Raw genomic sequence first — 25947 nt, 5'->3', positions numbered from 1 at the left:
CCGGGAGGCCTCGCTGCGCCGGACATCTCTATGATCCTCCGTCTCGGAAGGGAAGGAGGGACTGCCACCTCTCCGGCGCTCCCGTTTGGTTAGAGAAGTTAACGACGCTCATTCTATAAAGAAACCTAAACCTAGTTCAGTAAAGTTGTAGCAAACAAGACTCCTGCCATCCAGGAACTTAAAAATAAGACAAGTACTGTTGAGTTGATTCCGTTTCATAGCGACCCTGTGTACAACAGAATGAAAACACTGCCGGGTCTTAAAACCACAGTATTGGAAAGCAACGTAATGTATGCTACTCCACGTGGGTGGTAGTGACTGATAGGCAAGGAGCAAGTTCTTTGGACAAATGAATATGAGTCTGGAGGCGGAGAGAACGGTAAGGAGGTACCATTGTCAACCAACAAGTACAGCAGAGTTTATTGATTAATGCAATCTATTTTACCATGTGTTGTATGAGGCATCCATCATCCAGTTTCTTACTGTGCTGGCTTGCATGTTGCTATGATGTTGGAAGCAATGCCATCAGTATTTTAAATACCAGTAGGGTCAGCCATGGTGCACAGTTTTGAGCAGAGCTTCCAGACTAAGAAAGACTAGGAAGAAAGGCCTGGTGATCTACTTCTGAAAATTAGACAAGGAAAACTTTATGGATCACAACAGAATATTGTCTGATTGTTTCGCTTTGGACACATCATCAGGAGGGATCAATCAGTCACTGGAAGAGGACATCATATTTGGTGAAGCAGAGAGCCAGCAAAGGTGATGGAAAAACCCTTGGTGAGATGGATTGACACAATAACCACAACGATGGACTTGAAAATGCTGGTGATTGTGAGGATGACAAGCCTAGGCAATATTTTGTTCTGTTGTACATGAGTTGTACGTGTTGTCCATGAGTTGGAGTGGACTCAATAGCAGCTAACATACAGATAAACATAAGTTAGGAGGGATATATGGAATGTAAAATGCTATTTGTGCTTCAGAGGAGCTTACAGTCCATAAGCAGAATTCCACACACAATCTGCTGCTACAGTACATGGCACTGCCAAGTGTAATAGCTGCACCTTCAGAAGAGAATAGCTAGTCTCTAATATCCACTTAGGAGAGGGGCAGGGCAACTGAGGACTAAAGCTAGTGTCACTCCCAGGATATAGACATGATGGTAACTGGCCAAGATGCTCTCAGTGAGTCTATCTCTACCCTTGGGCCTCTATCCCCACTGAAGAGTATTTTGATGCACTTCTCTCCTTCAGCTCTGTCTGTTGAGGCCAGGCCAAACCAGCTGTTCAATGGCTTTGTCTTCCCAAGGCTCTCAGACTTGAATTCCTGCAATCTGTTCCCACTCACTTAAGTGCCACATACCACATAGTAGGAGTGGGGCAGTAATCTTGTCTTTAAATGTTCTCAAGACGAGTTGCATAAAAGAGAGTTTAAATAACATCTTTATTATATTAAGTCGAAAGGAAATGTTTCATATAAAACAGCGGGGAAAATCACTTAAAATATTTAGCCTAATGGTTTAATCTAAGTTTGGAGATAGAATAGTCACATGGCTTCTGTCAGAGATACGACACTTCCAATGGGTTACCGGAGAGAGACAGGCAAGCCATAGGCGACTGGTGCAGCTCCAATAAGATACTTGAGTCTGGGAGCCTGGCGGGCCTGGCTGACATAGTAGAGAAGGGGGGCCCCTGGACCTGCTCCAAGCCAGCCCTGCAGCAGAGCCGCCGTGTAGCGATCAATGTCACGGTCAGTCACATCCCAGAGATTACCCAGAAACAAGGGGCTGGGAAGAGAAGGGAAGAAATACAAAGTAAGGGCTCTGAAAGAGAATACATAGGAAAACATGATTGGGTGTGTATGGGGTAAGTAAAGAGGGCTGAACTAATGAGGAACTCCCTTGGCCCAGAGTTCTAAGGGTTAAAAGTCCTGGCATACCAGGGAGCTAAGACAGGAAGAAAGTAGAGCATAAGAGAGGTAGGTTCAGGGTTCAAAGCTGGGAAAGAAGGTGGAGTGGGAGCAGGAGTCTTGACGCCCCAGGATGGGCCTGCCCCTCAAGACTCACCAGCCAGCCATGATATACTTGAGCACAATGCCAGCTCCCTCCAGGTTTCCATGCACAGCCAGGGCCGCACTGCTGCAGCCAAACAGCAGGGCCACTGCCCGGCAGCTCAGCCGCAGGACAGCCTGCCCATCTAGGAAGCGGGCACCAGCCCCATGTCCTGCATAGCTAGAGTAGAAAGGGGAGAGATGAGCCTTGACCTACCAGCATCGTGTCTCTGCCCCAAGGCAAACCACAGTGGTCCCCTCCTGGGATGCCCCTCCCCGCATCTCCCCCTCTCTGAGCACTCACATATATAAGTCATGCTCCGTCAGGGCCGCCTGCACCTGCTCCGGGCTTGGGGTCTCCCCAACCACCCCTCTCCAGCCGGCTTCACTGCAGGGAAAAGGCAGCAGTTAGAACAGGGAATGGCATGGCAGGGGCCATGAAGCAAAGAGGACGCTAGGTAGAAGGCGGACTACAGCAAAATTCTGGAGAAAAGGACATGTTGTCTCTACCCTTCCCACCCGCCTTTCTTACTCTCACCCCTCTGACCTGCTAAAAGTGGCTCGAAATTGCTCCTCTGTGCTTGACAGGTTATTGTGAGGGTTCAGGACATAGAAGGTGCTACGTGGATCCACGCCTTGGCTCAGCACTGATGAGGCCCCGGACTGAGGAGGAGACACTGGTGATCAGGATACTGGTCTGGCCAGTAGGCCCAAGTTCCGGCATGCTCCAAGCCCCTTTCCATTTCTGACGCATTCCTAAGGCCCACTCATGTCTCTAGAGCATTCTGCCTGTGTCTTGCCTCAGGTCTCCCCCAGTAGCCAATCATCCCCAGCTCCACACCTTGAGCCTCACCTCTTTGATGATGGAGTAGGTGAGTAGAAAGCGGAAGGAGGGCAGACGGGTGAGAGGCAGTGCCCGGAGGCTGGGCATGGTCTCCCATGGCAGCTTCTGCAGGTCCTGGGCAAAAAGTACTCAGAGGTTACTGTCCCCAGCCAGGTATACATAACAGGCAGAAGGCGCACAGGGATGGGACAGCACCCATTGTCCATCTGCTCCTCCAGCTCCTTACCTTATCTAGCACCAAGACAAGGTGCCTATTGCTTGGCACTGTCAGACCTTGTAGATGTCCCACTGCCTCACTTAGGAGCTCTCGGGCTCTCTCCGGCTGGGCTGGGCACAGCCCATAGGCCAAGGCCTGAATGTCCTGAGGGGTGAGAGTACTGGCACCGCTGAGCAGGATCTGCAGGGGAACAGTGGTTAGTGGGTGCCATCACCCACTCACAGTGGCCTTTTTGCTAGTGGAAGAGAATTAAGTCCGCAGGCTAACTGCTTCTTCCCCTCCCTGCTTTCTTAACTCACTTTCAGCAGAGTGGGATTGGGATATTTCCAGCCACATTCCTGCAGCAACTCCTCTAAATGGGAAGCCTCCTGGCCAAGGCCTGGGTCCTCACTGGATGGCAGCAACAGCCCCCGCCAGCAGCCCAACACATACTTCTCTAGGGAAGTGATGAGAACCTGAAGGTGGGAGAACAGAATCTTGAGTCAGAGAGGAAGCTAAGTTTCTTTCCCCATGGGTACCAGCATTCTGGAAAGAAATGAGTTTTCCAATGTGTGTATTTGTCTTGTATATCTTTCTGCCAGTCATAGAAGGTAAGAAACCAGGGGCTGGGACTCTGACATGGTGTCACTCTATTTTGACAAATGTGACCAAATCCAGTTGCTGTCAATTTTGACTAATGGTGACCCCATGTGTATCAGATTAGAACTACGCTCTGGCATCCCCTGAGCCATTCCTAGGGCAGGTCTGCCTTCACCCCACCCTGGGGGCACACACCTCCATCCTATGATCCAGTTCGAGTCGCCCCTTCCACCATTCTCGCTTGTCAGTACAGCTGCTGTTCTCTTTCTGTTCCTTCTGGATGGCATCAAACTCCTTTAGGGCTGAGCTCAGAGAAAGCTTTGGGAGACAGGGTCATGAGATCTCTGCTTGTCTGCATGACTGCCATCTCTCCATGCCCCAGCCACAGAGCCTGAGCAGCCTGACCAGAAACCCACGCCAGCCCTACTTTGTCCCCTGGCCCAGGAAGCCTACCTTGCTTTGGGAAGTGGGGATCTGCACAGTGACCGGGGGATTGTCTTTTTCCAGCCGGGTCAGCAGGAGGGTGTTGCCCACAGTTCCAGGCTGGAGGGTGGCCAGGGCCAACACACACACAGTCACCCCTGACACAGAGGACATACCCCAAGTTATTTCAGCTGTTGCAAAGAATTCCCTTCTCTGGCTTCTGTACTAATCCCTATCCAACACTCGAGATAATGCACGAAGTCTTCCCTTGCCGTGGGGTTCAAGGTGCTCTCCCTTGCCCTAACAGCTCCCTGTGGACAGAGACCATGTTTGGAGTTCTTTGTGTCTCTCACAGCAACTAACAAAGGGCCTTGCACAGAGTAGGGCACTCAAATCATCTGTTAAGCATTTCATATTACAGCAGGGAGACACCAGACAGCTGAGCTCACCCCTGAAGACACTGAATTTGCTGATAACTCAAAGTTGAGGCTTAAAAAAGGAAAAGATTTCCAGATTTAAGATGTCTGGTGAGAGATACAAAATAACGAACACAGGAAAAGGTATGACATGTCTTTCCATAAGGATCATAAATTAACTAATGCCTTAAACACCTTTATCCAACTTCTCAGGAAGGAGATATATAAAAGAGCAGGCCAGAAGCCTGCCACTGTACCACTGGGGATCAGAGCCAGGCGCTCCTTGAAACTCTCCTTCTCGGGCTGGGGAAAGTGGCCAGATCCCGAAGCTCTGAAGGAAAAGAGGCGCTGGATGTGGGCCAGGGGGACATCTCCAGCCTTCTCCTGGAGGCTTAGCCTCTGCAGCTGCTCTGACACTTCCAGTGATCCTTGGTGCTTCTGGGCCTTGCTGCAAGCAATACAGGTAGGGGTGAGCTTCCCACTCCTTCAAAATCGAGACCCTCCTCCAGTCTGTCCCAACCTGGGTCCCTCTGCTCTTAGTAGGAGCCTTAGGGATGGTGGGCACTCACCTGAGCTGCCTGTGGAGGTGGGTGAGCAGCTGGTGGCGACAGGTGATAGAGACAGACTCGGTGACAAGGAAGGCAGTGGCATAGGGATCCCGGTGGCCCAGACACAAGGCCAGGAAGCGGCAGAGGTGAGCATACAGTCCACTAGGAGGGCAGTGACTGACCCCACGGAAAGCAAGGCTCAGTGAGTCACAGATGGAATCCAGGGTGGAGAGACCTAGAGGTAAGTCAAAACACTTCTACAGATGAATCCCCTTCTTCCTAGTTGACAGGAATTTTCCAAGAAGGAATCCCTATCTCCCATATGAAAGCAGCAGCTACCATTTACCATGGGTCAACTTACTCCATCCTCCCAAAAACCCTGTGGGTAGATATCACTTCCATTTTACAGTTAAGGAAACAGAAGCTCAGAGATGTGAAGTGACTTGTGCACAGCCAGCAGAGTGAGAGTGCTGAGACTCAGACCCAGGTTCAAAGGCTACCAGTTCCAGACTAGGATCCAAAGCCAGAACCATGCATGGACAGACTGGAAAGGCATTGGGATCAAGAGACCTAGAGGTGCACCCTCTCCAAGGGACCAATCTTCAGGGGTCAGCATATTCACCAATGGCTACAGGGGCTGAGGGGAGCTGGAGACGAGGGCCGAGGTCCTTGTTGCGTTTCTTGTCTGGGCACGGAGTGGGCAGCTCCTCCTTGCTGAAATCCCGTCTCAATACCTCACATTCTCCTACGGCTGCATCAGGTCCTGGAGCTGGTGCCTTCTTACCTGGGGAGAGAATATGACTGTTTCACAGAGTTCTCTCCTGCCATCCCCTTTGTTCTCCCTTTTGGAGCCATTTCCTCAGAGCCAGCAAAAGAACTTCCTTTCTGTACTGCCATTGGCACCAGTAATTTCTTCAGCTTTAGTCCCAGAACAGCCCCCAAGAAATATATTCACTCTCTACCCTGCACCCTTGCCATCATACCTGAGGCTGAATCTTCCCCATCTGAACCCCTGAGGATCTCAAAGCTCATTTCCATCTGGTTGCCAGCCAGTTCCTCCTCTGGGATAGTCCTCATGATCTCGGGGGCCCTCTGGGCCCGCTCTTCACAATGTCCTGATACCACCTTCTTGGCGCTCCGACTCCTGCCACTTGGGCCAGGGTGCCCAGGGACACTACCTGGGACAACCACCGCATTAGCCTTCGAGCTTGAGCCCTTCCTAGTCCGGCCCCGGCCCCGGGAAGCAGAGCCACATCTCTTAGGCTCTTCTGTAAGCTGTGCCTCAGCTGAGACAGAGTCTTCCAAGTCACTGTCATCACTGAAGTTCACCTGGGATGGATGGAAAAGGGAAAAGAGCCAAGAGGCCTTCAGTGGCAACACACCTTCTGGCAGCAGGTGGCGCTATGGAGTCACCCCTCAAGATTTAAGAATTACCTTGCCGCATACACTCCCCCAACTCTCAATCAGAGGCAGTTACTCTAGGATGTGGAAGGAGGGAGAGGAGGGAACAAAAGATATGGATGAGAAGGGAGAAGAAAAAGAGTTAAGGAAAGTCCATCTGAAACAAAGGTAGACGTGGAACCACGTCTTGCTGTGGAATACCTAGGGGTCAGGTAGGTAACAGGAGTGATTAAGGTTTCACTGGGCCCTGGGAATCTATCCCACAGGGACACTTGCTCTGCAGAACTTTCTTCCCCAGGACCATGCCCACCCAACACCACACAACCTAGCCATAGTCCCACCTCACCTTGAGGCGCGTCTGGACCTTCTGTCGTACCCTGGGGGCCTTGGGAACCTCAGGCTTGCTCTTCGTAGGGAAGACTTCTTCAAACACAGTAAAGGGGATGCGAGGGCCAGCCTGCCTAACCCGGCCTAGGGGCTTGGGTGTACAGGGTGGTCCTCCACCTTCCAGGCCCTTCAAAGAGGTGTTATGGACAGGCAGTGTAGCAGAGGTCAGATGTTTTTTGCTCTGAGTCTTAGATGGCTCTGAGGCTGGGGGGGTCTTTATTACTGGTGGCTGCCAGCCCCAGAAGCTTGCAAAAAGTTGGGTAGTACAGCAGTTGAGGCCAGCCAGCTTTGCAAGGGCTTGAGTCAACAGCAGGCTGGCTCGCCAGGGCTCCAGGAGGGGTATCCGCGCTGCCACAAACTTCAGCCCTGACTCTAGGATCTTACCCAGGCTCTTGTCTGATGGCTGGCTCAGGCCCTCCAGTGCCAGCTGTGTGTATGCTTGAGCCAAGATCTCATCCAAGAGGCTCGGGTCAGGGGGTGCTCTGTGATTCAGGGAAGCCTGTAGAGCTTGAGCGACGCGCTTAGTGGCTGCAGGGCAACCCTTCAGTACAGTCTGCAGCAGGTCCAGACCCTGGGCCTGATGGCCCATGGCCAGCCTCACCCCTGCTGTGACCAAAGCCCAGCGCAGACAGACTGCTGAGAGGACAGGACTGGCACAGAGTGAACAGTCACAGGTGGGCGGGTGGGATAGGAAGCCAGGGCTAGCCTGGGGCTTGGTTTTCAGGATCGGGGAGGAGATAGTAGACGGTGCTGTGGGGCCAGGCTCCTTGGCCACAGTGGCCACCAGCTCCAGAGCAGGGCCTCTTAGGAAGAGCTCCTCCTCCAGGAGCTCTGGAGGACAGGAGACCCCGGCCTGCTGCTTCCCCTTCTGAGGGTGGACCTTCTTCACAGAGTCCGGGTGCTGGGCAGGCCCACCAAACTCTGGGGAGAGAGCAGAACAAGCATTACAAGACTGGGAGAAATGGTGCCAAGAGCTTCCTGAATTACCCCAGGGCCTAGCCCCCTGCTAAATGTGTTATTTGTTTATAAACCACATAAATACCTATGCTAACATACTAAATATTAGTATGGCTTATTATTTAGATAAGTTCCTAATATTTTCTTCCCACATAACAATGGATCAACACATACTTCTGCAGCCCATAAAGCCCCCACATCTGCAGCTCAGAAGGTTACATGGCTCAGCAAAGCAGGCTGGCACAGGGAAACCCAATTCTTAATCCTGGCTCCTGCCCCTGTCTAGCCCGGTCAGCTGGCCCAAAACATTGAATAGATCTCAGGCTTTCTCACTTCACAGGTGGAAAAAAAAATCTATGCTCTCATGTAACTTCAAGGGTTTTTGTGTGGGTCAAATAAAATACTAAAGTTAAAAGTGGGTCATAAGAAAAAATGCAATACCATATAATACAATACCATAAAATGGAATGTTTTATTATTAGCTTAAGCCCTCCCAAGGACAGCACATTTGTGCTACCTGACCCAGTAGCCACTAGCCACATGTGGCTACTGAGCATTTGAAATGTGGTTGGTGTGATCAAGGAAATGAATTTTTTATTTTATTTAAATTAAACTTAAATGTAAATAGCCAAAATGCATTGGGTGGCACAGAAAACTAGAACCAGGTAGGTTAGTCCTGGTCAAGCCTTGGGACCAGAAGTAAGCCCCTGATTTAGAAGGGAACCAAACCTTTCACATAAAGATGTGTTGTAGTATATGTGTGACTCTAGCCGCCACCCATGAGCATGTGGGGATGGCTGCTCACTTGTACATGACTCCAGCAAGAACAGAACCTGCTGCAGGTCTGACTGACAGAGGTCCAGGTCACTGCGTGCCAGCTCCAGCTCCCCCTTCAGCACCAGGAACAGGGCACACCTTGTTGGTAGAAGAGATGAGACCCTTCAGTGGAATCCTTTGTGTCCCTGGAGATTCTTTCTCTTCGTCCCTTTCACAAGCAGGGCTGTCACATTCTTTCCTGCATCCAAAAGCCTTCACTCCCTAAGCTAACTTAAAGGCTCCTGGGGAAAGCCCTCTGCCCTTTTCTCTTATCCCAACTCATCTTTATGCATTAGGGCAGGGTTTCCCAAACTGCATTCCTTGAAAAAAAAAGAATCCTATGGGCAAATAGATTTAGAAAAACATAGCATACTAGACCTCCCTTACAATGCATATTAGCGTATCACAGGACATTAGAAGTCCTACTGGAAATAAAAACATCTAATCTTGATTAGGGAAACCCTGGTGGCGTAATGGTTAAGTGCTACAGCTGCTAACCAAGAGGTCAGCAGTTCGAATCCACCAGGGGCTCCTTGGAAACTCTATGGGGCAGTTCTACTCTGTTCTATAGGGTCGCTATGAGTTGGAAATCGACTCAACGGCAGTGGGTTTGGAACCTTGATTAACCCAGAATTTCCCACTTATTTAGCCATAGAATACATTCTTCCACCAACCCCTCCAAACATAACATGTTAATATGTAGAACAGTTTGGGAACCCATGGTCAAGGGCACATGGACCTCAGGTCTCAGAATTGGCATCTCTTGGGCCTTGCACTCACTGGCGTGGTATCTGTAGCTTCATCGTCAGTTTTAGGGCCTCCAAGCAAAAGGCCTTGGCTTCACTCACATTGCCCAGGTGGCCCAGGCGGGAGACCAGCTTCTCTGAGCAGCTCAGCACCTCTGTAAGAACCTGCCATTTTTGTACCAGATTTTCACCTGCAGCAAAGACAGAGACAAGACCATTATCACTCAGTCACGGCCCACATTGTAAGAAGATAAAACTGCCAGTGCCACCATCCATTCCCACAGGGCCTTGCTCTCCTCCTCAGACTCACCATAGTCCAGAAATGATGTCTCCACAGCCACTTTTTGAACTGAGAGCACATCACTACCCAGTAGCAGGAGGAGGATGCTTCGGAGGAGTTTATGGGAGTCGATGAGCGCTACCTCGGGTGTCTGCCAGCCTGTGGTAGGTGGGGCAGAGAAGAGAAAGCAGATGATATGGCCAGACTTCCTCAGCTCATGTGAAGCAGCAGACAGCTCAGTAGTCTATCTGGCATAGAGAAGAAGGGGCTGGGAAAGGGAGATAGCATCTACCACCTCTGACTACTAAGATAGCAAACACAAAGCACACTGCCACCCTTCTCCTGCATTGAAGACATAGCTGACTGTGATGGTTAAGACTGTGTGTCAGCTTGGCTGGGCCATGATTCTCAGTGTTTTGGCAGTTGTATAATGCTGTGATCACTTTACTGTTGAAATATGATATATGATCACTCCCATGATGGAATCTGCTGAGTGGTGCCAGCAGGGGTGGGGCCTGTGGCAGCTCACCGCCCCCTTAGCATTCATCTCTCTGCCTTCTACCACCTACTTCCTTTTCCTGCTCGCCTTGCAAAGGTTGTTGGCTTGTTCTGGATCCAGCAGGTGTCTCTCGTCTGACCTCTGGTTCTTGGGACTTGAGCTAGCAGCTTACCTGTCCATTTTGGGATTTGTGGATCTTCACGGCCTGCGAGCAAGCCGTGACTTGCCTATTTGGGTTCGCCAACCCCTGCAACTAAGTGGCTCAAGAAACCTTGCGGTCTTGCCTGCTGACCGTGGGGATTCCTCGACTGTCACAACCTGTGAGCAAGATCCCTGCTCTCTAACCTGCTCATGTTGGGTTCACCAGCTTCTGTGGCTCTGTAAATTGGGAGGGGACCCTCTCCTGATCCAAGCACTTGGGATGTTCCAACCCCTACAATCCCATGAGCTGTTTCCTTAATATAAATCTCTCTATATACATTTATACGCATTACTGGTTTTGCTTCTCTAGAGAACCCAGCCTAAGACACTGCCCAGTCACAGAATTCTTTCCCTCTGAGGTCACATGGTGTCCAGAATCCTTCTCAGTAATTCAAAACCAAGAAACCAAACCAGTTGCCGTCGAGTTGATTCCAATTCATAGCGACCCTATAGGACAGAGTAGAACTGCCCCATAGGGATTCCAAGGAGCAGCTGATGGATTCGAACAGCTGACCTTTTGGTTAACAACCAAACACTTAACCGCCACCAGGGCCCCATAGTAATCCCGCTATAACTAATTAACCAATTAGAGTCTGCAGGTGAATTACTACCTATTTGCTTTCTTAGGCATTCCAGATCTACTCTATGCAGGTTCTAGGTAGGCTAGTCCATACAACTGGACAGCAGAGAGATGAGGGTGGAGGAGGGCAGAGAGGAAAAACCATACACGCTGTCCAAGGAGGGCCAGCCACCCCATTCGTTCACCTTGGGCACAGAGCTGCTCCCACAGGGAGACTGGAAGGGTGTTCGAGGAGAGGCTAAGGTAGACTGCCACCAACTGCAGGGCCTGGACCCGCAGCAAGTACCAAGCCTTAGATGACTTCTGGAGACCAGGATCCTGAAGCACAGACAGCAGCAGAGAGGCACCCTCAGTCACCTGGGAGAAGGGGAAAGCCGGCGGAGAGCATGAGTGAAGTCAGATAAGCATTTCAGAGCTTGAGATGCCCTTGGAGATCACCTGGCCCAATCCTCTGCTTTTAAGAATGATAAAAGCGGTATAGAAAACTAGAGCCTGACGGGGCGCGGGTCTTGGCCAAGTCACATAGCTTGTTTGTCAGAAAACTTAGGCCTTTCGGATCCCAGTGGATTTCTAGTCCAGGGCTCCAGTGCCTTCCCAGAGTAACCACCATCTCAGTTTCTAGTAAGAGCACAGACTTTGCCCCTCAGGAAACTGAAAAAAAAAGGAAACAAAAAATAATATCTCTGCTAGAGGAAAAGTGGTGAACAATTCATCGGAGAGGGCAAGACTAGGAAATATTACTGCTTCCCAGGGACAGGAACATTCTTCTTCACTCCAGGGAAATCTCAGAAGCCAGAAAATTCTGAATTCCTTCCAATACCCAGGACCTTCAGAGATTAAGAAAGTGAGAAATACCTTCTGAGTAGTACAGTAGAGTTGACTTCGAAGTAGATCACAGGTCAGGCTAAGGAGCAGGTACGTGTCAGTGGTACGACTGAGAAGCCTCAGGCTTGATTCTGCCTCTTTTAGGTACAACTGAGGAAACAATCAGAGGGTGAGCGAATGCACTGGTGAGGAGAGGCAGCCAGTCACACTCTGCAAATATCAGGAGTTAAAGCATTCGCGAGTAAAACACTGAACTTGTACAATGAAAAATTAAACTATCTCAAAAACTGCAATCTACACAGGAGTTACTCACTTACTTACTCACTCAAATGTTTATTAACCTTGGGGTTAACCACTAACTAGAGAGACAAAGCTGAATGAAGAGTAAACATCCCTATCTCCTAATACCTTGCAACGCAGTGGGGGCACAGACAGGCACATGTAATCATGATACAATAACAGAAACGCTGTCTAGTGGTGGGGGGTGGCGGGGGGAGCCCAGGGAAAATGACTGGTCCTGCCTTGAAAGAGGATGTAGAAAATGCTTTAGAAAGGAGGGGACCATTGACCTAGAACTTGAAAAGAAAGTACAAGTTTGCTGAATGAAACAAAAAAAGTGGCGGAAAGGGTACATTCAGGATGGAGACACTAACACAATCAAAGACAGAGAAGCATATACAGTGAATATGAAATAACCTGTATGGATGTGGAATAAGGTTCTTGGTAGGAAGTGGCAAGAAAAAGTGTAGGACCAGAATATAAAAGGTATGCAATACAACACCAAGGACACAAGGTAATTACGAGCCCAAGAGACAGAAAGGGCCACATAAACCAGAAACTACATCAGCCTGAGACCAGAAGAACTAGATGGTGCCTGGCTGCAACCAATGACTGTCCTGACAGAGAACACAACAGAGAACCCCTGAGGGAGCAGGAGAGCAGTGGGATGCAGACCCCAAATTCTCATAAAAAGACCAGACTTAGTGGTCTGACTAAGACTAGAAGGACCCCAGTGGTCATGGCCCCCAGGCCTTCTGTTGGCCCAGGTGAGGAACCATTCCCAAAGCCAACTCTTCAGACATGGATTGGACTGGACAATGGGTTGGAGAATGGATGCTGGTGAGGAGTTAGCTTCTTGGATCAGGTGGACACTTGAGACTATGTTGGTTATCTCCTGCCTGGAGGAGCGATGAGAGGGTAGAGGGGGTTAGAAGCTGGCGAAAGGGACAAGAAAAGAGAGAGTACAGGGAGGGAGTGGGCTGTCTCATTGGGGGAGAGCAACTGGGAGTATGTAGCAAGGTGTATATAAGTTTTTGTGTGAGAGACTGACTTGATTTGTAAACTTTCACTTAAAGCACAATAAAAATTAAAAAAAAAAAAAGGTATGCAATACAAACATAAGAGTCAAAACAGTATCCTTCAGGTAATGGAGAAGCCACTGAAATCTTTTAAGCAAGAAAGAGATAAGATCAGACCTATACCTAAAAAGGTCACCCTAGCAATAATGAGAAGATCAAGTAGAAAAGGGAGAAACTTGCTAGAAGAACATTTTAATAGTCCTAAGTGAGTGATGAGGAGCCTTGGTGGCACAGTGGTTAAGAGCTGGCCTGCTAACCAAAAGAGTGGCAGTTCAAATCCACCAGTTGCTCCTTGGAAACCCTATGGGGCAGTTCTATTCCATCCTCCTGGGGCGCTATGAGTTGGAATCGACTCAATGGCAACGAGTAAGCGAGTGATAACGCATCAAGCAGGGCATCAGAAATGACTGGGAAAGAAAGGATTACCAGTATATTCCTGGCATAGAATCTTTAAGACTTGATGAACAACTGGTTTTACAATGAGAAGGAGAAAGAAGTCTCCTCTTCCCACTGCTGCCTTCCAACCACTTCACACTTTCTAATACCCCAGAAGAGTGTTGCAGTAGAAGGCAGAGAAGCTTCCCCTCTAGTATCTTATCTTCTCAAACAAAAGATGGGCCAATAAGGCCAGGCCTCCCCCTATAGCCCCCAGGCTAGGCTGGCCAGGCACTCACCTGGGCATAGCTGGGACAGCCGAGCATCAAGAGGAGCTGGGTGATGTGGCAGGAGGAGCCAGCTACCTTCGCGGGGTCCTCCAGTCTCTTGGAGACGATTCGTAGAAGCAGGAGCACCTCCAGAGTCTGCAGGGGCTGGTCATCCAGGAGCATCAAATTTACCCCACTCCTGCTCATGCCTCCACTTCTACCCTCTGGTCCCCAGTCCTTTGGGACCCTGGACTGTGGCCTGACCTCAGGGCCTGGACAAAATGTGGCTCCGAAAACAGAGCAACCATCAGCCACCCTCAGGGAACCTTGAGATCAGAGCAGTGAGGGAACCTGCTAATCAGCCTAACCCCTTCTGTTTTAAAGCCTAGATGCCAATCATCAATAGCCAGGATTCCCTGAGTACTTACTGTGTGCCAGGCAAGAGGTTTACATGGCTCATAGTAACTCAGTCCTCGTAGAGATTCTAATCCCAATTTTACAGATGAGGAAACCAAGATTCCCATAGGTTAGGTTGCTTATCCAAGTTCACATAACAGGTATGTGGTAGAGCCAAGACTCAAGTCTAGGGCTAAGGCAGCTTCCCAGGACCCTGGTGCTAGAAGTATAGCCTAATGGCCCACAGTAACCTTTTGTGTACAAAGTTGTCTTTTGGAGGGTCCTAATGTGGGGCCTAGGGAAGAGCTGAGGGGCTCTGTAAAGCCCTCTAGAACCACATTTAAAAATGTAAAATTGTGTTTATAGGCATCTGTGGTTATACAGGTCTCAAATTAACCTGATAATAACGAATAAAAATTATGGCTAACAGCTGAACACTCCATTCATACAAAGTCTCTTCCATGCATTATCTCACTGAATGCTAACAACCCTATGAGATAAAAAAAAAATTTTTTTTTTTTATGAGATAGGTATTATTTATTTGCAACCCCATTTTAGAGGTGAAGAAACCTAAGGCCATGTACTAGTAAATGATGGAGCTTAGATTTGAACTCAAGGAGACTGATTATAGAGCCCACACTCTTAATTCCTGGGTTATCTGGCTTCTTAGCAGGTTCATAGGCCAAAAAAGGGAAGTTCAGCTTCTGGTCTGGCCCTTGTATGTATGGCTCTCCATTGATGCCCTACCCCATTACCTTTGCGACCAGTTGATAGAGGGCTGCGAGGATTTGCAGCGAGGCTGCTGTCTGCTGGAGACACCGTACACCTGGGGCCTGCCCCCTTGTAAGCACCTCCTTCCACAGGGCCAGGGCTTGATCCAGGCATTTGGACTGAGCTGTAAGTCAGAATAATGGAACCAGTCTCCTTCATCATGGGCCATGTGGGGAGAACTTGGCTTTCTCCATTAACATCCTCTGCCCTTTGTGCCAACCTGCCCCCCGCCCAACCCCTCCTAAGGCAAGCCTCTCCCACACACGGGGTCCCTATCCTGCTTAGGAAGCCATGGAGGAGACCCCGTCCCACCACACTGCATTCTTACTGCCCCTCACCAGCATCTGCAGCCAGGTTGAAGGCAATGTTACTGTACAGGAAACGATCTTCTTGGAGTTTATCTTCATAGTTCAGGTCATTGACTTCAAATTCCTCCAGGTTATGAGGGGCCTGGGCTCTCCGATCCCGCTCAATACCCTGGAAAGGATGATCAAAGTAAGAAACAGGGCAGTACCAGTTTACTGGGATCCCAGGAGAACAACCCTCACACCCAGTTCTGCTCAGCCCTACAGTAGCTACGCTCACTTCCTGCATTTTGGCCTCCAGGGTGCAGATGTAGAGCCACAGCAGGGCCTGTGCTTTATCGTCCAGGAGCCGATCCTCAGTTTGGGCCTTGGGCCTCACAGACTTCAGAAGCTGCAGGGCTTCCCGGACAGCATCCAGGGCAGAGCTGCAGGGAGAGAATGTACTTAAGAAGGGCCCACTATAAACAGCTGCCAGTGTCCTGGGAAGAGCCTTCTGCAGAACAGTTGGCCTTACCCTCTGAATGAGCTCCTATGGCCCCAAACTGAAGCGGACACTCAGGGACATAGAGAAGGAAAAAACAAACCCGTTGCTGTCGAGTCTATTTCAAATCATAACGATCCTACAGGACAGAGTAGAACTGTCCCCAGAGAGTTTCCAAGGAGCAGCTCTTGGATTCAAACTGCTGGCCTTCTGGTTAGTAGCTGAGCTCTTAACCACTGCACCACGGGGTATGAAAAGGGTAAGAGGACCTAGGGCAAGGAGCACAAGTGGCCTCCCCAGCTATTCCTCCTCACCAGTCAGTTTGCTGGGCAAAGTTGTGGTAGCAGAGCACTTGAGCCAGTTCCACCAGGTGGGTGGCTCGCGCCCACGCCCCAGCAGGTGTCTCCTCGGGGCTCAGCTCCAACAGGTCACAGATGACGTTGAACCGTTCCTGCCCTGTGTCAGCCCGCACTGCCTTGTAGGCCTGCAGCTCCTCCCTGAGCAGAAGGCTGAGGGTCTCCAGGTCCCAGTCACTCAGGCTGTCACGCAGAGTCCTGAGAGAGGGGAGGCTCAGTATGAGGTGGGGCCAGTGAAGCATGGAGACTCTGCCCCCATGGCCATTAGTCCCAGCCTTGGCTTGCTGAGAGCTCAGTGATTTTCTAGTTGTGGCTTTAAAATATAAATCAGATCACATCGTTCCTCTGTAATACATTGCAGTGGGCTTCCACTAGGAGTTATATCCAAACCCCTTCCCATGGCCTATAAACCCCTATGTGATCTGGCCTCTGTCTACCTTGACCACCTCATTCCACACTGCTCCCCACCCTATGTCCCTTTTAACTACCTTCCAGCCAGGCTGGCTTTCTCAAACACAACCGGCTTATTTCCATGCAGGGCCTCTGTATTCCCTCTGCCTGGAATTTTCTCCCCTGAGGCATTAAAATGGTGGGTTGTTATTGTGAACAATGCTGCAATGAACATGGGTGTGCATTTGTGTAGCCTATGTTCACTGCAGCATTGTTCACAATAGCAAAAAGATGGAAACAACCTAGATGCCCATCAACAGATGAATGGATAAACAAGCTATGCTACATACACACAACGGAGTACTAAGCAACAATAAAGAACAATGGTAATCTGCAAAGCATCTCACAACATGGATGAATCTGAAGGGCATTATGCTGAGTGAAATAAGGCAATCACAAAAGGACAAATATTGTATGAGACCGCTACTGTAAAAACTCATGAAAAGGTTTACATACAAAAAGAAACAATCTTTACTGGACAATGGTTTGGAAAGGAATGCTGGTGAGGAGTGAGCTTCTTGGATTAGGTGGACACTTGAGACTATGTTGGCATCTCCTGCCTGGAGGGGAGAGGAGAGGGTGGACGGGATTAGAAGCTGGCGAAATGGACATGAAAAGAGAGTGGAGGGAGAAAGCAGACTGTTTCATTAGGTGGAGAGTAATTGGGAGTGCATAGTAAGGTGTATATGGGTTTTTGTGTGAGAGACTGACTTGATTTGTAAACTTTCACTTAAAGCACAATAAAAATTATAAAAAAAAAAAGAAACAATCTTTGATAGTTACAAGGGAGGGAAGGGATGGGGATGGAAAAACACTAAACAGACAATAGATATGTGGTAACTTTGGTGAAGGATAAGACAGTACACAATACGGGGAAGCCAGCACAACTTTTCCAAGGCAAGGTCATGAAAGCTCCATGGACACATCCAAACTCCCTGAGGGACCGAATTACTAGGCTGAGGTCTGTGGGGACCATGGTCTCTGGGAACATCTAGCTCAATCAGCATAACACAGTTTATGAAGAAAATGTTCTACATTCTACTTTGGTGAGTAGCACATGGGGTCTTAAAAGCTTGTGAGCGGCCATCTGAGATACTCCACTGGTCTCACCCTGTCGGGAGCAAGGAAGAAGGAAGAAAACTAAAGACACAAGGGAAAGATTATTCTAAAGGACTAATGACTAAATGACCACAATTACCACAGCCTCCACCAGACTCCTGAGTCCAGAACTAGATGGTGCCCGGCTACCACCACCGCCTACTCTGACAGGGATTACAATAGGGGGGTCCCGGACACAGCTGGAGAAAAATGCAGAACAAAATTCTAAATCACAAAAAAAGACCGGATAGTGGTCTGACAGAGACTGGAGAAACCCCGAGTATGGTCCCCGGACACCCTTTTAGTTCAGTAACGGAGTCACTCCTGAGGTTCACCCTTCAGCCAGATTACATAGGCCCATAAAACAAAACGAGATTAAAGGGGCACACCAGCCCTGGGGCAAGGAATAGAAGGCAGGAGGGGTCAGGAAAGCTGGTAATAGGGAACCCAAGGTTGAGAAGGGAGAGTGTTAACATGTCGTGGGATTGGTAACAAATGTGACAAAACAATATGTGTACTAATGTTTACTGAGAAGCTAGTTTGTTCCATAAACCTTCATCTAAAGCACAATAATTAAAAAAAAAAATGGTGGATTATGCCACATCATCAGGTCTCATCTCATGTATCACTTCTTCAAAAAGGCATTCCTCTAAATAAACCATCTAAAGGGGCTCCCTCTTTAGCAAAGCATCATTTATCTTCATAGAATATATACGAAATGTACTGGTTTTTTATGTCTCCCCAAGTATAATATAAACTCCATGAGAGCATGAACATTATTTGATTCACCACCATACCCTCAGTGCCAGTACCTAGCACACTGGCTGGCACATAGTAGGCACTAAATGGATAACTGATGAACGAAGGAATCAGTGCCTTTTTCAGACATAAGGATGGAATGACATGACCGTGGATCCAAAAAGCCAGCCTATCCATGGTGCAGACATGGTTATTTCCCTTCCCACTGACTCACTTCAGCTGTAGCTCCTTGTCTCCAGCCCTGGCCGCATCCATCTTGACCCGAACCCAGAAGTTGACTGGCTCAGCCATGTGTTCAGGGCCACAGGGCCTCAGGGCTGCCAGCCACAAAGTCACCATCTTGCAGCCCTGGGCCTGCTTACCCAGTTTCTTCAAACTCTCCACATGTAGCCGGAAGCACCTATGCAGCTGCAGAGAAAAGGAACAGACCAAACTGAGAGGAGCCAATGAGTCTGTACAGTGGGAGAATACTTGTATACACAGGTAGATGTATACACACACACAGTAAGGGGTGGGCAGTGGTCCTCTTGCCCCCACTCTCTACCTTGGGCTCAAGGCAGGGGACAATCTCATTAAGAATACCCTGGGAGCTCTTAACTTCAGAGGCAACAATCTGCACCCCTCCTATAATCCTCTACCTAGCAAACAGCACCTTCTCCTCGAGTCAGAAATGTAGGCTATCTTTGACTCTTCTTTCTCCCTCCTTCAGGCCAGTCACTTACCAGGTTAATCCTAAACTCCTTGCACGTATTCATTTCTTTCCATCCCTAGAACAGCTGCTTCAGCTCTGACCCCCATCCTTTCCTACCTAGGCTCCTGTAACAGCCTGGGGGCCCTGCTGCCAGTCTTGTCCCTTGCGTTCCACTTTCCACAGGGATGACACAGAAATCCAAAATGCAAATCTGACGTCCACACCTCTGCTCAAATCATTTAGAGCCTCATCATCTCACTCAGGGACGAAACCCAAGGCCCTCTATGACCCATCCTGTCTACCAATCTATGATTTCATGGATATTCTTGCTTAAGAATGGCTTCTCACTGTGGCTGCCCAAAAGACCACTAGGAAACTTTTTAAAAATCCACTTGCCTGGGGTTCAGCACCACAGATTCTGATGCGATTGGTCTGGGACAGACATTACTACTTTTTTTAACATTTTCTCAGGCAATTCTAATGTGTAGCCAGGTTGAGAAATATTGGCTTAGGACAAGTGAATCAATTTAAAAGAAGCATAAGTAAATAATAAACAATAGTACAGGTGAGGTTTGGCAAATGCTGTACCAGATACTTATGCCAGCATGCAGCTCCTGACACCCTCCTGGCCAGGCCCTCTCATTCTACCCAAGCTCCCTCTCCCCTCAAACCCCTAACCTCCCTTCCTGTCCTTCACATTCCCTCATACCTTCTCAGGAGGCACCTCAGGACAGGCGCCTGGCTTCGCCAAGCCCAAGTGCTGACAGAGGGGCTCAGAGATGGCACAAGCCTCGGCATAGAGCTTGTGACTGTAGAAGCTGTAGGCCAAGTTACTGGTGTAAGAAGCTGCAGGGGAGAAAAAAGACCATTGACGTCCTGTCAGAGAGGAAGTAACAGAGAGGCTTGACTGGGGTCTGCTCATCAGCTTCTAGGTCAGACAGGAACCCCTACTGCTAGGGAATGAGGAAGGAGCAGTTCAGCCAATGCCCTCCATTCCATTAAGGAAGTCCACACCACCAGGCCCTCTGCATGCTCTAAGTCCTCATTCCTACACGTGGCCCACCTCTCCTCACATGCCAATCTCTGCCTAACATGACGGAACATTTGCAGTCGACTCCGACTCACAGTGACTCCGTGTGTGTCAGAGTAGAACTGTTTTCCATGGCTGATTTTTCAGTAGTAGATCACCAGGCCTGTCTTCTGAGGTGCCTCTGGGTGGACTCAAACCTCCAACCTTTCAGTTAGCAGCTGAATGCATTAACTATTTGTACCACCCCAGAAATTCAATTTCTGCCCAATGCCCCAAAAGTCAGCATTTTAGGGGAAATACTCTGGTCTGTCTCTTACCTCCCTCTCCCTCACTCATTGCACTGAAGCCACACTGGCCTGCTTGCTTTCCTTGAACATACCAGACACTGTCCTGCGTTAGGGCCTTGTCACTGGCTGTCTCCTCTGCCAGGGATGCTCTTTTCCAGGTATCTACACGGCTAACTCCCTCACATCCTCCAACTCTTTGCTCATGTCACCCTCTCAGTGAGGCCTGCCCTGATCACCCCATTTAATGGTAACCCTCTCTCCTCACCCACCTTGAACTCTTAGTCCCCTTTCTTATCCTGCTCTACTTTTTCTTTTTCTTACCACTTTCTAGCATGTTTATAGTTTGCTTATTTATTCTGTCTGTTTAGTATCTTTCTCCTCCAACTAAAATGTGGCTCCATGAGGACAGGGATCATTGTTTTGTTCACTGACACATCCCAGATACTCAGAATAGTACTTGGCACACAGTAAATACTCAATAAATATTTGCTGAATGAAATTTTCCTAAATTCCAATAACTTACTCATGTAGCAACATAGACCGTTGGAAAAAAATAAAGTCAGTTTTCAATCCTCCACGGAAGGAACATTCACACTAATAAGTTTTGTGACTTATGATGATATTCTCATCTCTCTAGCTTGGTTCAACCACTGAGAATATGAAAAGTTCTCCAGGATCTTCCAGTGACAGAACTCATTGGGACCACATGACTTAAACTGAAGATCCATGCTTTTTTTAAAATGAAAGAGAAATTTATTATGAAGTATAAAAATAGGCAAAACTAAACTATGCTGTTAAAATAGTGGTTACTGTTGGGGGCGGACTGTGACTGGAAGAATGCGTAAGGAGCAGTTTTCTAGGGTTCAACTCGTGAAGTTACTTGACTCAGATATTGGTTACAAAGTGCGCAGTTTGAGAAAACTCATCGAGCTATATACACTTATGATGTATATACATATACTTCAATAAAAAAGGGTGGAGAGAAATGTATATGCATGTGTGTTTATATATACATAGAATATCTCCAAAAGGCTAACAAATTGGTAATAATTGCCTCTGGAGAGGAACTTGGATGGCTATGGGTTAGGGGTGGAAGAGGGACTTTTCACTGTATACTCTTTTGTACAATTTGAATTTTGAACTATGTGAATGGTCTACCTGGTTTAAAAAAAAAGTTATAAATGTCCTTTAAATCTTAATATATAGAAAGGTCATGAAGTTGTATATTAGGTACGAATGTTTTCATGAAACAAATACCCAGTCAGATTTCAAAGTCAATGAGAAAGAACTTAGTGTCTGCTGTTTTAAATCAGCCTCATCACTTGTCTACTGGTGTTAGAGTAACTGATACTTATAAACACCTTTTTCACTGTCTCCTTAAATCATAAACAGCACTCCCACCCCCCCGCCCCGCCAGCACCCCCTCCACAATGATCAGAACCATCCACCAAGTGCTATTTGCCTTCCTCCTGAGTGATGATCCACCAAGAGCCCATATCTGGGCCCAGGGCACTAACCAGTCATCCCCAGATAGTCCGTCAGCTCTGGGCCTGACAGACCCTCTAAGGCCTCCAGCATCCAGACAACAGTCGATTTGCAGCTCTCCACTATCTGGGCCAGGTCAGCCAAATCAGCTACCTGAAGGAACGAGAAGGTTTGAGGGTGAGAGGAGTTACGACAGGTCCAGGGTCGTAAAAGCCAAAGCCAAAGCAACCCAAAAGCTCCACCTAGGGCAGCTGAGCAGCCCCAGACCCTCTGACACTACCCAGGTTCCTTGGGTCCCAGATGGTACCTGACAGCCTTGAGCAAAGTCATAAACCATCACAGTGTAGAGGTGAAGTCCCTGAAAGTGCATCTGAACCAAAGACTGCTGCTGCTTAGATGAGTTCCCACAGACCTGAGGAAGGAAGAGGAGGTTGGTTTAGGGCCCGAGATGAAAAGTTCCAAGTTGAAAATCGTGGTGCAGGGTTCTGGAGAGCTGACACAGTCCAAAGAGGAGGAAGGATATCAGGGGGAGCCACTGCCCTCTCAAGATAGCCCAAGCTGCTAGCTGGTTGGCCAGGCATAGTCTAGAGAGCATGCCAAGGAGGAAGCCAGGGCTTCTGGATCTTGCCAGAGACCACAGACTGGTAGTGAATCCATAGAACCACGTACCCACCCTACCTCCGGGTCCTTAACTCACACCATCCCGCAGCTGCCGGATAAGGGAGCAGTAGCTGCCAAGGAAAGCGAAGAGGCCCAGAACAGCTTCAGGTCTGTAGCACCTCTTGGAGCCCCTCTCCAGGCCTGAGAGGAAGAACTGGCAGCTGTCACACAATGCCCGCAGCGGTGGTGATGGTGCCTCCATACTGGCAGTCAGGACAGCTGATGCCTTGATCAGAAGCTTGGCCACTCCCTGGGGTCCTCCCTCTCCGACCTGCAGCAGCTCAACCCCCAGCTGGCACAGCTGGAGACTGGGGGCCAGATCTGTGTTCTTTAGGTAACCATGGGCCTTTTTGACCACTCTGGTGGCTCTGCTGTGGTGGTGGCTCCAGCAGAAACGACGACAATGTTCCAGGGTGAGCTCTAAGAAGCAGAGGGCCCTCTGGGGAGAAAGGGGGCCAGGACAGCTCCCTCCCTCACCCACCAAGACTCTGATCACATGCCTGGAGAGCAGGTCTTCTAGGAAATCAGCATCTGCTTCACTCAAACCATGCCCACTGGAATCAAACAGCTGATGGGCAGCTACTACTCGACAGGCTGTTGGAGAAGCAAAGTGGGGAACCTCACAGGGGGTACTTTCATCTTCTAAGAGCACTAGGAAGCTCAAGGCCTTCAGCCGAGCTGAGAATGCAGCTCTCGGCTCCACCAGGGCTTCTGCCCCCTTCCAAAGCAGAGAAAAGCTGCCCCGGGCCACAGCCTCATAGTCCTGGGAAGCAGCTTGGTGAGAGCACTGCACCAAGCAGGCATGGAGGGGCTGGGCGAGGCGAAGCGTAGCCTCTGGGCTGCCCTGTGCGGCAACATTCCGCAAGAAGATGAAGAGAATGCGTTCTAAGTAGAGGGGAGGGCGTTGGGGAGTACACATCAAGTAGCCATGGCAGGCCAGTTCTGCCAGCTCCAGCAGGCTCCCCAGGTGTTCACGGCAAGCCAGTTTGGCAGTCAGCTGCTGATTGCAAGCCCTCAGGATAGCATCACAGGCTTGTCTTCTTTCTACATCATATCGGCAGCTGGGAGGACCAGCTGGAGGCTTGGACAGGAACTCCTAGGAGAAGTGGAAGGTGTGAATTGGCTACCAAAGAAAGGAAAAGAGGTAGGGAAAAGAACTGGAACACACTAGTTCAGAATAGGGTTCCCTTCTTGTCTTTCCCTTGAAAACAATGTAAAAAATAAATCCTGGTCAAGTTTGTTTAGATCACATCTCCAAGCAACTTCAGTTGCTTTCCCCATCTTGGTGGCCACAGTCCCAGGCCCTCCTTCCCATTCCTCTGAGCAGCAGGCCCTCAACTCCTCCCTCAGCTCGGAGAGCCAGGAATATCCCAAGCCAGACAGCTCCCCACCTTCAATTCAGGCAGCAACTCTTCAGCTTCCTTCTGACTGCTTAGCAGAGTCCCAAAGTTGACTCCTTTAAAGTTCCTCATGGCGCCGAAGAGCTAGGGAGGCGACGGATTAGGGAAGGCATAGATTAGTATGGCGCTAAATAGAGAATGGGCGAAGGGCTTAAAGGCCATGGAAGAAGGTGGTAAAGAATCCTATTAAAAAAAAAAAAAAAAAAACCTGCCAGGACACCGGGCTCCCAGTGTAAACTGCCACTACAGCTTTTCTTTCCTCCCGGCCGATCCCGGCCCTCACCACCCCAACGCCACCCCAGAGGCCTCCACAGAGCTCTTCAGAGCTTACCAAGACGTCCAAAAATCTCCCGACCCTCCCCGCAGAGCGGCCGCCGCCTCTTCCCCAAATCAGTACACTGGGAGTCCCATTCGCCTCCGCGCGTACACAAGACCACGAGTTCCTCCTGGACTTACCGCCCCAGGGGTCCCCCTTCGTTGCAGGCCCAGGGCTTAACAGCCGGAGTTACTTCGCGAGGGCTCAAAATGTAACCTTCGCTTTTCCGCGCCAGCCCCTCCTTTCAAATATCTCACCGACCAATCAGCGAGAGCTGCGTAACGCCGGCGGGCCGCGCGGCACCCTGGGAGTTGTAGTTTATCTGCAGCGCTTCATCGTCACGTGATGCAAGCCTGCGAGGTCCTGTTGCTTTGGGCGTTAAGGCCTCTTGGGGGCGCGGGTTTCTTCCTTTTACCAGTCAGGGTTTAGTTCTTCAGCTACCTGTCGCTAAGTCGCTTTCGGGAAGGTCAGCCCCATACCTCCTTCCCCTCTTTATCTGGAGAGCTCAGGCAAGAGTATTTATTTCAAGAGAAGAAAATTAGGCTGGACAACAAAAAGAACTTACTTGGAACTCAAGCGGTTTGGGTTAGTAGGAAAAAAGGGTGTAGCCTTTCATTTAATTCTTTTAATATACAGTTTTTTAGGGACGCTGAAATGAGTACCGTGGCGACCTCCAGTTTTCCCTTTATCTTCCAGCCATGCTCCTTCCATTGGTTGTATGAGATAGAGAATCTGGCGCTCATTAACGGGGGCGGGTAGGTGAGGTTTGGGGCGTGAGTGAAAGACCTAGGGAATTTCATTCTCTGGGAATTTTTCACAGTCAATGGCTTTTATTTGTAAGTAGTAACCACTTCCTCAAGCATACCGATTCAGCTGGCTCAACTTCTTTCCTTCCCCTACCAAAGAATTCATCTCAAAACTGTGGTACCTCATTCTGCTTTTCCCTAATTAACTCTACTGGGCAATTCATCCTTCTCCATCATCGTCTCTCTCCGTAATCATCAACATCTTTTAGAAGCTCAGAATCTGCCAGGGAAGACAAACTATTTAAATAAATAAAAAATAACGAGATCTCAAAAAAAAAAAAAACCTCAGCGTTGAAATGGTAATATTAATGCAGGTATAAAATATGTGTTACAGACATGACAGGAATATCTCCTGTAGGACACGGCAGAGAGCTGTTCATAAATGTTTGATGAACGAACACATCAATTCTCTCAGTGCTCATTTCCTCCTGTTTTCATTTTAGCAATCTGTTTATCTACATGTTGTATAACAAGTGTTCTAGAATTCTTTTTCCCAACGTTATGTATTATACGCAGTTGATTCTAAACTCCTCAAAGGCAGAGAATTTCTTTCCTTATTCCTCTTCTACTTCCTGCAAGAAACAGGAAGTTCTGTTAAGTATCAAAAAAAAATGCTCACTCATATGAATGTGAATCCCATCACATAATTCAACTTCTCACCCTGAATCCAAGCTTATAAAGAGGCAGCACGGAGTAGTGGAAAGAACTTTGGACTGGAGCCTGGACAGAGGAGCTAGGTTCTCCTTTCAACCTCAATTTGTTGTCTCTCTGTGAAACAGGGATAGTAACACCAAGCCTCACCACTTCCCGGGGTTTCAAGTAGAATACCCTTGAAACGCTTTCCAAAGGCCCTAACAGTGCTATGCAGCCATTAAAATGCATG

The 25947-nt window shown here is 48.9% G+C and overlaps 1 protein-coding gene across 2 annotated transcripts; it reads right to left on the bottom strand.

The window, feature by feature from the left end:
* Positions 1-1343: 1343 nt before the first annotated feature.
* Positions 1344-24542, bottom strand: ESPL1 (extra spindle pole bodies like 1, separase). 2 transcript variants are annotated; one of them, XM_049883266.1, is made up of 31 exons: positions 24399-24542; positions 23934-24026; positions 22580-23638; positions 22190-22294; positions 21915-22035; positions 19790-19926; positions 18604-18797; positions 16041-16280; positions 15526-15670; positions 15279-15417; positions 14925-15064; positions 13804-13938; positions 11802-11921; positions 11132-11303; positions 9697-9825; positions 9421-9577; positions 8630-8739; positions 6827-7788; positions 6063-6408; positions 5702-5863; positions 5101-5314; positions 4789-4979; positions 4146-4273; positions 3888-4010; positions 3413-3568; positions 3123-3293; positions 2906-3010; positions 2600-2715; positions 2357-2440; positions 2069-2233; positions 1344-1789 (listed from the first exon to the last, which is right to left on the bottom strand). In XM_049883266.1, the coding sequence occupies exons 2-31, from the start codon at positions 24012-24014 to the stop codon at positions 1588-1590; spliced, it is 6309 nt and encodes a 2102-aa protein (XP_049739223.1). In that variant the 5' UTR covers positions 24015-24026; positions 24399-24542; the 3' UTR covers positions 1344-1587. The 2 variants fall into 2 exon arrangements, with proteins under 2 accessions (XP_049739223.1, XP_049739224.1); XM_049883267.1 differs by having other exon boundaries at positions 6258-6408.
* Positions 24543-25947: the final 1405 nt, after the last annotated feature.

This window comes from Elephas maximus, chromosome 4 (assembly GCF_024166365.1).
Source record: "Elephas maximus indicus isolate mEleMax1 chromosome 4, mEleMax1 primary haplotype, whole genome shotgun sequence".
In the NCBI taxonomy this organism is placed as follows: domain Eukaryota; kingdom Metazoa; phylum Chordata; class Mammalia; order Proboscidea; family Elephantidae; genus Elephas; species Elephas maximus.
This window is presented reverse-complemented; position numbering and strand designations above follow the sequence as displayed.